General features: G+C 40.3%; 1 protein-coding gene across 1 annotated transcript; it reads right to left on the bottom strand.

Moving 5' to 3' along the window:
- Nucleotides 1-13352: 13352 nt before the first annotated feature.
- LOC128664534 (uncharacterized) lies at nucleotides 13353-13883 on the bottom strand. Its single transcript, XM_053719354.1, has one exon. It carries the CDS (start codon nucleotides 13881-13883, stop codon nucleotides 13353-13355), a length of 531 nt encoding a protein of 176 aa, XP_053575329.1.
- Between the last annotated feature and the right edge of the window lie 457 nt (nucleotides 13884-14340).

Genomic DNA, 14340 nt, shown 5'->3' with positions numbered 1-14340 from the left:
TCCCAACAACTGCCTTCTATTTGCGACTACACAATGATAAGGGGAATACTCCGGGTCTCAGAAGATCTTTCTCAACTGACCCCATTGCCTTTCCTCAAGTTTGTGCTTGCCGATCCGGCTCCAAATGCCACCTGGTTACAAGAAAAAACTCTCCCTATAACCCAGGTACTGAACTTTCAGATTGGAGTGGGCTGAGAACCTTCCCCCCCAACCCTAATTTAACAAGCTTCCCCCCCCCCCCCCCACATTGTGAGTAGTTCGGGAGGCAAAAATATGTTCTGATACCCTTTCCCTGCAATGGACAGACGTTTGTATTAGAATTGTTTATACATGTGTTTCTTTTTATCTTTTCTTTTTTTTTTTTTATTATTTTATTAACTGCTGGTGCTTACTCTCCTAAAGTAATAGTTGTTCTTTTTAAATATCTAATGTAAACAGTGTTTTGTCATGCTATGTTTCAAGCCACTTGTAATAGTAAGTGACCACCTGCTCACTACACTTAAAAGCACGTTCTAGCTGCAGAATTCACTTTAATACTGAAGATATATTCTGCATACCAAAGTCTCACCACCACATTCAAGCTCACTTCTATAACCAATCCTGTAAAGCCTGTATAGATACCATAAGTAAAACACACAGCCCTCTGTGTAATAATTATATATAGAAGGCCTTTGATTGCCCGTAGGATAATTTCTGAAGTCTTTCCAGGGTCAAATGTACTCCAATTGAAGAGAGTTTTAGCATTAGCCTGCTTTAGTTTGTTGTTATTTAGTGTTGTTGCATTTAAAATATTTATTTTTTTCTTTTCTTTTTTATTAACTGCTGGTACTTACTCTCCTAAAGTAATAGTCATTCTTTTTAAATTTCTAATGTAAACTGTTTTGTCATGCTATGTTTCAAGCCACTTGTAATAGAAAGTGACCACCTGCTCACCACACTTAAAGGCACATCCTAGTTGCAGAAATCACTTTAATCCCGATGATATATTCTGCAATCTAAAATCCCACCACCGCATTCAAGATCACTACTATAACCAATCCTGTAAAGCCTTTATATTTACAATAAGAAAAACACACAGCCTTACTTATTCTGAGGGATGGCTTATTTTACAGACATATCTCTCTAAATTTAACCTTCAGTCACTCTCTGTGTAATAATTATATATAGAAGGCTTGTGATTGCCCGTAGGATAATTTCTGAAGTCTTTTCAGGGTCAAATCTACTCCAATTGGAGAGAGTATTAGCATTAGCCTGCTTTAGTTTGTTGTTATTTTGTGTTGTTGTATTTAAAATATTAAAATCCCAACAATGTGTACTCATACTCTATAAGGGACAGTTATCGGACCTATAGCGAAACACAGAAGAAAAAGTACCACCATAACTTACCTAATATATATATGTATGTATATACAGTATATATATATATATATATATATATGTATTTACAATAAAAAGTAGATTATGCTGTGAAGTAAAGAACATTGGAATGTGAAATATTCATGACTCCTGTCGGGTTAGCGCGCGAGCAATAGGTGTTAGGTTTTATCTTCTGATTGGTTCAGCCAATCGGATTGAACTTGAATCTGATTGGCTGATTCAATCAGCCAATCAGATTTTTCTACCTTAATTCCGATTGGCTGATAGAATCCTATCAGCCAATCGGAATTCGACGGACGCCATCTTGGATGACGTCATTTAAAGGAACCTCATTCATCGGGAAGTCGTCGTGCCGGATGGATGCTCCGCGGCGGATGAGCGAAGAAAGAAGATTGAAGATGCCGATTTGCTTGAAGACATCGCCAATGGAAGAAGACTCTCTGCCGCTTGCTTGAAGACATCCCGCGGATGGAAGAAGACTTCACTGCCGCTTGCTAGAAGACATCGCCCGGATCGGATGAGGAGTTCAGCCTGGCTGGGTGAATACAAGGTAGGGAGATCTTCAGGGGGGTAGTGTTAGGTTTATTTAAGGGGGGTTTGGGTTAGATTAGGGGTATGTGGGTGGTGGGTTGTAATGTTGGGGGGTGGTATTGTGGTTTTTTTTTCAGGCAAAAGAGCAGTTTTCTTTGGGGCATGCCCCCACAAAAGGCCCTTTTAAGGGCTGGTAAGGTAAAAGAGCTTTGAATTTTTTTTAATTTAGAATAGGGTAGGGAATTTTTTTATTTTGGGGGGCTTTATTATTTTATTAGGGGGCTTAGAATAGGTGTAATCAGCTTAAAAATCTTGTAATCTTTTTTTTATTTTTTGTAATTTAGTATTTGGTTTTTTTTTGTAATTTAGTTTAGTTTATTTAATTGTATTTTTAGATAGATATTTGTAGTTTATTTAATTTATTGATAGTGTAGGTGTATTTGTAACTTAGGTTAGGATTTATTTTACAAGTAATTGGGTAATTATTTTAACTAGGTAGCTATTAAATAGTTAATAACTATTTAATAGCTATTATACCTAGTTAAAATAATTAACAATTTACCTGTAAAATAAATATAAACCCTAACATAGCTATAATGTAATTATTAATTATATTGTAGCTATCTTAGGGTTTATTTTATAGGTAAGTATTTAGATTTAAATAGGAATATTTTAATTAATAATATTAATATTAGATTTATTTTAATAAGAGTTTAGTTAGGGACATTAGAGTTAGATAGGGTTGTTATACTTCATATATATATATATATATATATATATATATATATATATATATATATATTATAATAACGATATTAACTATATTAACCCTAATATAATTAGGGTTAATATAGTTAATATATATAATATAATAATTATATTAACTATATTAACCCTAATATAATTAGGGTTAATATAGTTAATATAGCTGGCGGCGGTGTAGGGGGATTAGATTAGGGGTTAATAATTTTAAAATAGATAGCGGCGGGGTAGGGGCTCACTTTAGGGGGTTATAGATTTAATATAGCTGGCGGCGGTTTAGGGGTTAATAACTTTATTAGGTAGCGGCGGTTTAGGGGTTAATACATTGTTATTTTTAGGATAGTGAGGGGGTATAGCGGATAGAGGGTTAGACGTGTCGGGCTATGTTAGGGAGGCGTGTTAGACAGTGCGGGTGATTTAGACTTTAGTCAGGTTTTGTAGGCGCCGGCAGTTTCTAACGTGCCGCAAGTCACTGGCGACGCCAGAAATTTGTACTTGCGCAGATTTCTGGACATCGCTGGTTTATCCGATTTACGGCACGTTAGCATCTGACGGCGCCGTATATGGGATAGCTCGAGTTGCGAGCTGAAACTGCGGGCGACGCGGGTTCCCTCGCTTGCGCCGCAAACTACGATCTATATCGGATCGCGCCCCATATACTTGCAGTGAGACTCCCACTGTGTGCGCATCCCTGGTGCTGGTGAGGTGCAGACAGTTGGGACCTCATGGAATATAAGCTGTGATGTCACATTATACAAGGATTTACTAAGCTATCCGCACACTCAATGCTGTGTTAGTCTCCATCCACATGGCAGAATTATTTTTACACCATGGGAGTTCATTGTATATCTGCCAACAGCCTTACTTTTTAATGATCTCATTATGTTAAGCACTATTAGAGACATTTACTCACTACAACAATCATTGCATGCACTCTTGTTCTAGGTTCAGCTGCTTAGTTTTATAGAATGCAATAATGCATTAAAACCTGATGTACTCATAAAGGGAGTTAAGCTGTCAGCGGATATAAAATTAACTGGTTTAAAGATAATTCTGACATGTGATTGGAGACAAACACAGCATTGAGTGTGCAGATAGCTTAGTAAATCATTTTATCATGCAACGTCACAGCTTATATTCTATGGAGTCCCGGCTTTCTGCACCTCACCAGCACCAGGGATGCACACACAGTGGGAGTCTCACTGCACCCCAAACTCCCAAAACAAGTGAGTGATGCAGCTGCAGAAATAAAAGTTACTCCAGCAACAGTTTTAACAAGCAGCCTGAAACTAGGATGTTTCCTCTGCTACACTGAGCTGCATTGCAGGGGCAGGGTACCCTCTTCCATGATACCTTTATAGTTACCCACCACCTGCACTGCTCCAGCCATCTAAATAGCATCAACTAAAATAGAAAGTTCTAAGAGCAAAACAAATCATTTGCATTTATTAGTTTCACAAGCTCCATTTATATCATGCATTAATTATAAAATACTTGCTAGGTGGTATTTAACCCCAGTTCATGTATTGTGAACCCCCATTTGAATAACCCATGAGCCGCCACTGTGTCTCAATAAACAAGGACTCAGTCATCTTGAGAAGGTGGTATGTGAAATGTGTTAGATGGTGGCAAAGTATCAGACTTATTTACATGTTGTTACTGCTTTGAATTTTTAAATGGACTTAAATAAAATACATGTTTTACTTTATAATTTACCCAAGTGACTTTACTTGCAATCATGTTGCCTGTTAACACTCCATATTATTAGGAGCATTCAGCTAGTACCTATTTATACCTCATTATTTTTCCAGACAATTATAGTCTTTTGTGACTGCAGCTCATGGGAATTAACTGTCTAAGGTATTAAAGTACTATATCAGTGATCCGTCCAACTACAAATATCACTATAGTTACAAGCGTAAACAGGGCTTGCTATTGTCATTTTGTTAATAAAATCTCTATTGTTTTGCAGTCTCTTATGTGATCAACTCTGCTGAGGCATGATAAGGCTGAGAAGTGGAAAATCCATACTATTCAGACTTAAATTACAGGAAAAAGGGCAAATAAATAATGAACATATATTGTAAATTATCATGCCCCTAGAAGCTTACTTGAGCACTGCCAGGGCCACGCTAAGCTGAGACTTAGAAATTCTGTAAAGATTGGGGGTCAGGTTAAGAGGAAGATCGTGAGCATGGCTAGAGTCCAAGGCTGGGAAAGAAACAGGGGCTTAGTACTGCTGATAGTGTGGGTGTGCTGTGTGCATTGCAATGTTGGAGATGGATTCAGAAGGGTGCACAGGGTCTGCTGGCTTCTAATAACTGTGTGAAGTGTGTGATAACAGTATTTGTACCCTCGGTGTCACAAGTGACCGTGTGGCCGAATTGGCACCAAGAATCACAGAGGAAGTGTTAAAAGGATCCTGCTAACACCAATACTTGCTTGGTTATTCTCTATAGAAGTCCTGGCATTCTTGTTTATGACCTGTTCACCTGGTTCTGACCCTAGCGTGAACCCTGGCTTAAATGTTTTGCCTTACTCTTGCCTGTAACTTGAATTGTAGACTAATGAACTGGTTGCTGACTTCTGGAACAGAACTTTTGACAACTCTTTTGCTGTGACGCTTGTCTCTATGGGGTTCTGGTATTGGACCCTAGCCTGACCACTGACTGTTCTGAATTTTAACTATTAAAACTATTTAAAGGACAAAAGTAAGATTTCATAGAAAACTGTAGAATTGTAGACATGATTAATTATTTTGTACTAAGTTGCTTAATGTAAAACCTTGGGTTTGAATTCTGATCTTCTTTTCTGCTTAATATTGTCCATTTAAAATATTTAATTAACTTGCTGAATTATCCTTTGTTACCAATTATCCTACAATTAAAATGACTATGTCTCATTAAGGTTTGACCTTTCCTTAAAGGGACAGTATACACTCATTTTCATATAACTGCATGTAATAGACACTACTATAAAGAATAAGATGCACAGATACTGATATAAAAATCCAGTATAAAACTGTTTAAAAACTTACTTAGAAGCTGTCAGTTTGGCTCTGTTGAAAAGGAAGCTGGAAAGCCCAATGCAAGTGGCAAATAAGATACTCCCCCCCTCCCCCTTCTTTTGCATATGAAAAGACCCCTTACACAAACAGGAGCAAGCTGGAGAAGGTAGCTGACAGTATTCACATAAAACTTTGGGGCTTGGTTAGGAGTCTGAAAATCAGAGCAATGTTATTTAAAAATAAGCAAAACTATACATTTATTTAAAAAAAACTTTATGGGCTATATAAATAGATCATCTACAAAACATTTATGCAAAGAAAAAATTAGTGTATCATGTCCCTTTAAAATATAGAAACCTGCCAATAAACACAGATGAGATTGCATATTACTAGTGCTTTCTTCTTATGTGTAACAGCCATCTGGGACTTTCAGTTTCACCATCATATATGAATCTCATCTATATCACAGACTCAAAGAAGCTCTAGGCAACCCTTAGGCATCATACTCAATATTCTTTAGCAAATCAAGGCATTTCCGGCTCCGAATGAGAGGTCTCAACACCATTTTAAGGTAGGATACATTAATAAATTAGGGATATTCTGGAGACTGCTAGCATGTTACAGAAAAAGTACAGTTTGTGGTGTAAGTGATCAAAAACATCTGACACATCTAGTTTGTTGGACTTTTTTGAATGATTGGTCTCATGGATGGGGAATGTGATATTTCCATTATAAATGATCTCTAGTGTTTACATGCCTCCCAACATTTGTGGCTGGCTTTCTGGAACACAGCAGGTTTAGGGGGTCATCACTCTTTTGTGGGTTGGGCAGCAGTTTGAGGGGCAGGGTGAAGGGTTGATATTGGGCTGGATCATGAGTGTGTCTGGGTAGTTCATGGGTGTCTGGCTGTCTGTGGGTTTGTCCGTTCAGTCCAAGGGCAGGGCTGAGGGAAATCCTGCAAATAGGAACATATGGCTGTCTCAGTTGGATAACGCTCAGAATCTGGGACTGTCCTTTACAAATAGGGACAAATGGGAGCTCTGTGTTTACAATGGTCAGGCTCCTTTATAAAGATATAAAGGAAACTTACCACACACCCTATCAACACAATAAACAAGAAATCAAGTGGCTTAAGTTAGTTTAATTGATATCAGATGTGGGTATTACTAACACACAATTGTTGTGAATCATCTAGTACTGTACTTATTTTTTAGATTTTTATTGAAATCCTCCCTCAACCCCATTTTACCTCCAAACGGTACTTCCATACACATTTAAGGCTTATGAAATATTAGATAAATGTGGTGCTACAATAATTACTAGTTCTTCATCATACTCCCCAAATGGTAGCCTGGCAGTGGGAGTTGTCATGCATACCTCAGTAAGGGTTAAAAGTAGTTAAGGTTCTTGGAGACTTGTTTGTTTTTGCTAATATCCACATTCATTACCATAGCATAACACAAAAATATCACACCTAGTTACACAGCTGAGACGTGCAACTAGCGCTGCTGATTGGACCAGAGGAGGTTTACACTTTGGAATAACAGTGCTCTGCAGTTCCATAGCGGTAATTCTACTGTGTGCTTAAACCCTTTGCGGGTATTAAAAAAACAGTAGTGAAGGGATAGTCGTACAATGACATGCTTTAAAAAATGAGACCAGGTAATTGACTATTATAGCACTTTAACTTTTATGGTAGTACTTTTTCTACAAGTCCAAAGGGACATATAACCCAAATGCTGAATCACTTGAAAGCTGACTAGAAAATATCATATGAACATCTCTGTGTAAAAAAGGTAGAAAGTTTATCTCAAATTGTCCTCAATAACCAAATCCCATTGTAAAGGAACTTTAAGCATCCAATCAGGATGCTTGTCCTGAGACTTGAAAGGGAGTGTACATCTGGGACGTTCAGCAACAGTCACTTTATTTCTGTCCTCAATTCAAGGAAATTTACTATAAAATTTCACAAGGTTATAGTGAAATCCCCCAAGATTATTGTAAAGCTAAATTTTCATAATTCAGATAGAGCATACAGTTTTAAGAGACCTTCCAATTTACTTCTATTACCAATTTTTGCAAATTTTTATATACACACTTTCTAAGGCACCAGCTCCTACTGAGCATGTCCACAAGTTCACAGGGTATATGTATACTAGTGTGTGATTGGCTGATGGATGTCACATGATACAGAGGGGGCAGCAAATGGGAAAAATTAATTTGTCAGAAAAAAATCTGCTTATTTGCAAGTGAGTGTTATTACATTGTCTTTTTATTATGTACATGTCAATTATGGAATTCTACTGTATTTAGTGGTCCTTTAACCCCTTAATGACCACAGCACTTTTCCATTTTCTGTCCGTTTGGGACCAAGGCTATTTTTACATTTTTGCGGTGTTTGTGTTTAGCTGTAATTTTCCTCTTACTCATTTACTGTACCCACACATATTATATACCGTTTTTCTCGCCACTAAATGGACTTTCTAAAGATACCATTATTTTCATCATATCTTATAATTTACTATAAAAAAAAATTATAAAATATGAGGAAAAATGGAAAAAAACACACTTTTTCTAACTTTGACCCCCAAAATCTGTTACATATCTACAACCACCAAAAAACACCCATGCTAAATAGTTTCTAAATTTTGTCCTGAGTTTAGAAATACCCAATGTTTACATGTTCTTTGCTTTTTTTGCAAGTTATAGGGCAATAAATACAAGTAGCACTTTGCTATTTCCAAACCAATTTTTTTCAAAATTAGCGCTAGTTACATTGGAACACTGATATCTGTCAGGAATCCCTGAATAGCCATTGACATGTATATATTTTTTTTTAGTAGACATCCCAAAGTATTGATCTAGGCCAATTTTGGTATATTTCATACCACCATTTCACCGCCAAATGCGATCAAATACAAAAAATTGTTCACTTTTTCACAAATTTTTTCACAAACTTTCGGTTTCTCACTGAAATTATTTACAAACAGCTTGTGCAATTATGACATAAATGGTTGTAAATTCTTCTCTGGGATCCCCTTTGTTCAGAAATAGCAGACATATATGGCTTTGGTGTTGCTTTTTGGTAATTAGAAGGCCGCTAAATGCCACTGCGCACCACACGTGTATTATGCCCAGCAGTTAAGGGGTTAATTAGGGAGCTTTTAGGGAGCTTGTAGGGTTAATTTTAGCTTTAGTGTAGTAGACGACCCCAAGTATTGATCTAGGCCCATTTTGGTATATTTCATGCCACCATTTCACCGCCAAATGCGATCAAATTAAAAAAAACATAAAATTTTTCACAATTTTAGGTTTCTCACTGAAACCATTTACAAACAGCTTGTGCAATTATGGCACAAATGGTTGTAAATGCTTCTCTGGGATCCCCTTTGTTCAGAAATAGCAGACATATATGACTTTGGCGTTGCTTTCTGGTAATTAGAAGGCCGCTAAATGCTGCTGCGCCTCACACGTGTATTATGGCTAGCAGTGAAGGGGTTAATTAGGGAGTTTGTAGGGAGCTTGCAGGGTTAATTTTAGCTTTAGTGTAGAGATCAGCCTCCCACCTGACACATCCCACCCCCTGATCCCTCCCAAACAGCTCCCTTCCCTCCCCCACCCCACAATTGTCCCCGCCATCTTAAGTACTGGAAGAAAGTCTGCCAGTACTAAAATAAAAGGGTTTTTAAAAATAATAAAACATTTTTTTAGCATATTTACATATGCTACTGTGTAGGATCCCCCCCTTAGCCCCCAACCTCCCTGATCCCCCCCAAAACCGCTCTCTAAGCCTCCCCTCTGCCTTAATTGGGGCCATCTTGGGTACTGGCAGCTGTCTGCCTGTACCCAGTTTGCAAAAAAATATGGGTTTTATTATTTTTTTGCCCGGTTTTTCTGTAGTGTAGCTTCCCCGTCCCCACAGACCAACCGCCACCACCTAACTGATTGTTGTTTTTCTCTGATTTGTTTATTTTATTTTACTGTTTGCTTTCATTTTCCTACAAAAAATTTCTGTGTGTAGCGGTTCCCACCCGCTCCCTCCCCGTGCACGCGCCCGCCCCCACCTTCCCGTGCACGTGCGCACGTCAGTGCGCGCCCCCTGGCATCCCCGCCCACGATCCCGCCCCCCTCCACACCACGAGGGCCATCGATGGCCGCCACCCGCCTCCCGGTCCGGCTCCCACCCACCAACGAAGTAAGCCACCGATCTCCGGTGCAGAGAGGGCCACAGAGTGGCTCTCTCTGCAACGGATGGCTTAAAAATGTTATTGCAGGATGCCTCCGTATCGAGGCATCACTGCAATAACCGGAAAGCAGCTGGAAGCGAGCAGGATCGCTTCCAGCTGCTTTCCACACCGAGGACGTGCAGGGTACGTCCTCAGGCGTTAACTGCCTTTTTTTTGAGGACGTACCCTGCACGTCCTCGGTCGTTAAGGGGTTAAAGGGATAGGAAAGTCAAAATTAAATTGCATGATTCAGATAGAGCGTGTCATTTTAAGACACTTTTAAATTCACTTCTATTTTCAAATGTGCTTTGTTCTCTTAGTATCCCTTGTTAAAAATTGAATATGCACATATCATACACTAGTGGGAGCTGCTGCTAATTGGTGCCTGCACACTTTTGTCTCTTGTGATTGGCTAAATAGAAATTTTCAGCTTCCTGTCAGTATTGCAATGCTGTCCCTTCAGCAATGGATAACACGAGAATGAAGACAGTTTGATAATAGAATTAAATTGGAAAGTTGTTTAAAATTGTTTGTTCTATCTGAATCCTAAAATAACATTATGGGGTTTACTATCCCTTTAAGCATATGGGTAACATATACCTTTAATATTTATTTTTTTTCCTCTGAATACAATGGTTCAGTTTTATAAAAAAACATACAAATACCAATAGCACTACAATTAGTATATTGTAAATAATACAACGTTTTACAAATATAGCTTGTATACTGTATCTTGTATTTGATACAGAGCATATACAGCCCTACCTAATTTAATGACATAACAAAAAGTGTTCAGTAAGAGAACGGAATATATATATATACACACTACTGAGCAACGAGCACTTACTAATCTTTACTACAATGTGACATGGGATGTGGGCGTGTTTGAAACAGTGTGTTTAAAACATAGCTTAAATTTTGATAAATATTAAAAATGGGCAAAATAAAATGAGGGTCCAGTTTTATTCTATTATGTAGCATTTATACCCTCAGTGTTTTATAGCTAAATATTCGTTATCACGTCTAGTTATGGGCATATTTTCAAATCAGCATTAATGCTAGTGATCATTACAGCTGTGATTGTGTTTGCCTCAGACTCACATTTTGTATTATGTGGCCTGATCAACTATGTTTATTAACCACAATATGAACTGTACAACCTTTTGGATTTCAGAAGTGCACAACCCACAGAAATGTACTGAAGTGGTGGTGAATAAATACAATGAAAATTGTACTTTTCTCCTCCATGTTGTCTCCTTACATGCTGCACAGAACATTTCTTACTCATGAACTCATGATCTAAAGTTCACTGTCAGGAAAAAACAGGGACGGAAAGTGATATGTCAACATGATTTAAGGAGGGTCAGTTAGTTCAGAGAATGATCATTACTACTGGCCCTTCTTCAATGCTCACAGCTGAATGCGCTCTCTCATATGTTCAGGATATGAAATAATGTCCAGGGCACGCAAATTGAATAAGCAGCTTCCATACATAGGCAGAACTTGGTTAAAGAAACTCATATCCCTAGGGAGCAAGTTAAACAGTTGAAGCCCCTGCACATTCTGTGCTGGGTATTATCTGTATAATGCAAGTCATTAGATTCATTGCTGACATTTTTTCCTCAATTCTCTGTTGCAAATGCATTTGGTGTTAAGCCTCAGTAACTGTTGCTTGCTGAACATTCTGCTGCTGATGCTGTTGGGGAGCATTGGTGATGGAAAAAGAAATTGGTCTCTGCAAGATATATTGAGAAACCAAGTCTTCTTTTATAGATATTTACTCTTTCACTTACAAAAGTGCTGGCAACATATTCTTGGAAAAAAAACATACTTGTCATTCTGTATCTATTTATTTTTAAGCAAAATCCACATAAGTCCACAGAATTACATTGTATTGAGTGCAATGGTTAAAATAAAGTATTTTTAGGCTGTGAGCATTTGTATATTAAATTTGATACAGCTGCTTTAAATTGTTTTAAAATGCTATGCATTTAATTATGAGTACACTTAGGGCCAGATTACAAGTGGAGCGCTAACAGTTACGCTCAAGCGATAAGGGGTTAATCGCGGGTGTTTGCGCTCGTTGGTTTTACCAGCCGCATTACAAGTTGAAAATAAACGCATTCGCATGAATGATTACCGTGTACTCAGAGCTCTGGTCAACCTAAAGTGTCACAAAACACATCAAAAACTGCATTACAAAGTACACTTACACTCATAATAACACTATATAATAAAAATTGTAACGGATTCCCGCTACCCCAACTGAGTAGCTCCGTCGAGAGGACCTTCCTCTACCTGGAACCAGCTGCTATGTAGCAGAGAGAAGTGATTTTAGCAGGAGCCCACTCAAATAACTATAGAGACTAGCATTCAGGTGAAACAAGAACCAACATTTATTGGGGAAAACACACAACATTTATACAGAAACTGATCTTGATAACAAGCCTTATCTGACCATCCCATCTCCCGCCATTCCCACCCATCCAGACAGGCTGGCACCTCCATTGCGTCCATTGTCCCCCCCAATGGACAGTGGCACAAGAATGGTGCATTTGGGGTGATCCCTGGAGAGCGGAACCCCTTACAGTGTGTTGTTGTGAAGCCCTTGGCCCCCAGCTACTTAAGTCCAAAATTCACTTTGATCCATGGCTGGGGGTTGGAGTTATGGGCTGTCCAACACACAATGGGATAACCTCTTGGAAAGGGCCATAAATTGGGGAATCCTAAACCCCTGGTTCCTGAGAAGGCTCACCCCTGAAAATCACCCTACCTCTTGCCCTCTCCATGGGGGACTAATTCCCTAAAGAGCGGAGCTCTAGGGCAAAGCACCGCTGGAGCGACCGGGGTCAAAGAAGACCGGGGATCCGAACTGTCATGGCCGGCCGATGGTTCCATGGTGCCGGCCAGCCACATGGCAGTCTGCTGAATAGGGCTCGGAATCCCCGGTTTTCAATGAAGTTCACCTCCGATCCCCCAAGAGAGTGGAGCTCTGGGGCAGGGCCCCCCTGGAACAGCCAGAAGTAAAGATCCCCAGAGGGGATATGGAGTTAACCCCTGCAGCCCTGTGTCCGTGACAACTCCCCCTTCCAGTTCGGCAGACCCGGCTAAATCCACATACGGGTCGGCCTGGGGCTGTCCGAGGAGTTTATGCCATCAGTGTTTCCGTTGCTTTTTCCCAGCTTGTACTGGATGTCAAAGTTAAAGGGCTGCAGGGCTCCACTGCATAAGTCTTCCATTTTCCCCGCAAATTGGTTAAGCCAGACTAGGGGGGTTGTGGTCTGTGAGGACAGTGAAAGGACTCCCATACAGGTAGGGCTGTAGTTTCTTAAGGGCCCAGACTAGGGTCAGACACTCCTTCTCCACCGCTGCATAGCCTACCTCCTTTGGTAACAGCTTCCTGCTGATATAGGCTATGGGGTGGTTCTGTCCCCCTTCATCCACCTGGCTTAACACTGCTCCCACCCAGAACAATGAGGCATCTGTGTGGACACAAAAGTGTTTGGGTGGTCAGGAGCGGCCAGGACAGGGGCAAATATTAAGGCAGACTTAAGGCTCTGGAAAGCCATTTCACACTCTGGGGACCACAGGACTTGTTGGGGGAGACGTTTGCTGATTAGGTCATTCAGGGGTTTGACTTGGGCACTGTAGTTAGGGACAAATTTCTGGTTATACCCAGCAGTCCCTAGAAAGGCCAGAACTTGGGTCTTGGGCTTTGGAGTTAGCCAATTGGCCACTGCGTCAACCTTAGCCAGCTCTGGTCTCTGCTTCCCGCAGCCTACTTGGAGGCACAGGTACTGGACCTTTAAGCAGCCAATGGTACATTTATTGGGATTCAAGGTCAGTCCAGCGTCCCTGATGTGATCTAAAATGACCCCCAGGTGAACCAAATGGTCCTCCCAGGTGTCGCTATAGATGGCAATGTGATCCAGGTATGCACACGCATAGTCCTGGAGACCATCCAGTAAGCGATCCACCATCCTCTGGAAGGTGGTTGGGCATTCTTCATCCTGAACGGCATGACCTTGATGTGGTAGAGGCCGAAGGGGGTGATGAAGGCGGACTTGGGTACAGACTCAGGGGCTAAGGGAAAACTGCCAGTATCCCTTGCAGAGGTCAAGGATGGTCAGGAAATGGCTGTGGGCTATGTGGTCTAGTAGGTCATCTATGCCGGGCATGGAGTAGGCATCGGTCATGGTCCTGTCATTGAGCCTACAGTAATCTATGCAGAACTGGGTGGACCCATCCCGCTTGGGCACTAGCACCACCGGGGAGGCCCACGGACTGTTGGATGGTTCAACAACACTGAGTGCCAACATTTCCCGGAGTTCCCGCTGCATACTCCCTCTGAACGCCTTTGGGACCTGGTAGGCAGCCTGCCTTAGGGGCGTCAGGGGTGGCAGGTATTGTTCCAAGTCCCGTGAGAAGCCAAAAATG

The sequence above is a fragment of the Bombina bombina genome, chromosome 6, assembly GCF_027579735.1.
Source record: "Bombina bombina isolate aBomBom1 chromosome 6, aBomBom1.pri, whole genome shotgun sequence".
In the NCBI taxonomy this organism is placed as follows: domain Eukaryota; kingdom Metazoa; phylum Chordata; class Amphibia; order Anura; family Bombinatoridae; genus Bombina; species Bombina bombina.
Note: the sequence above shows the minus strand (reverse complement) of the source record. Positions and strands in the feature narration are given on the sequence as shown.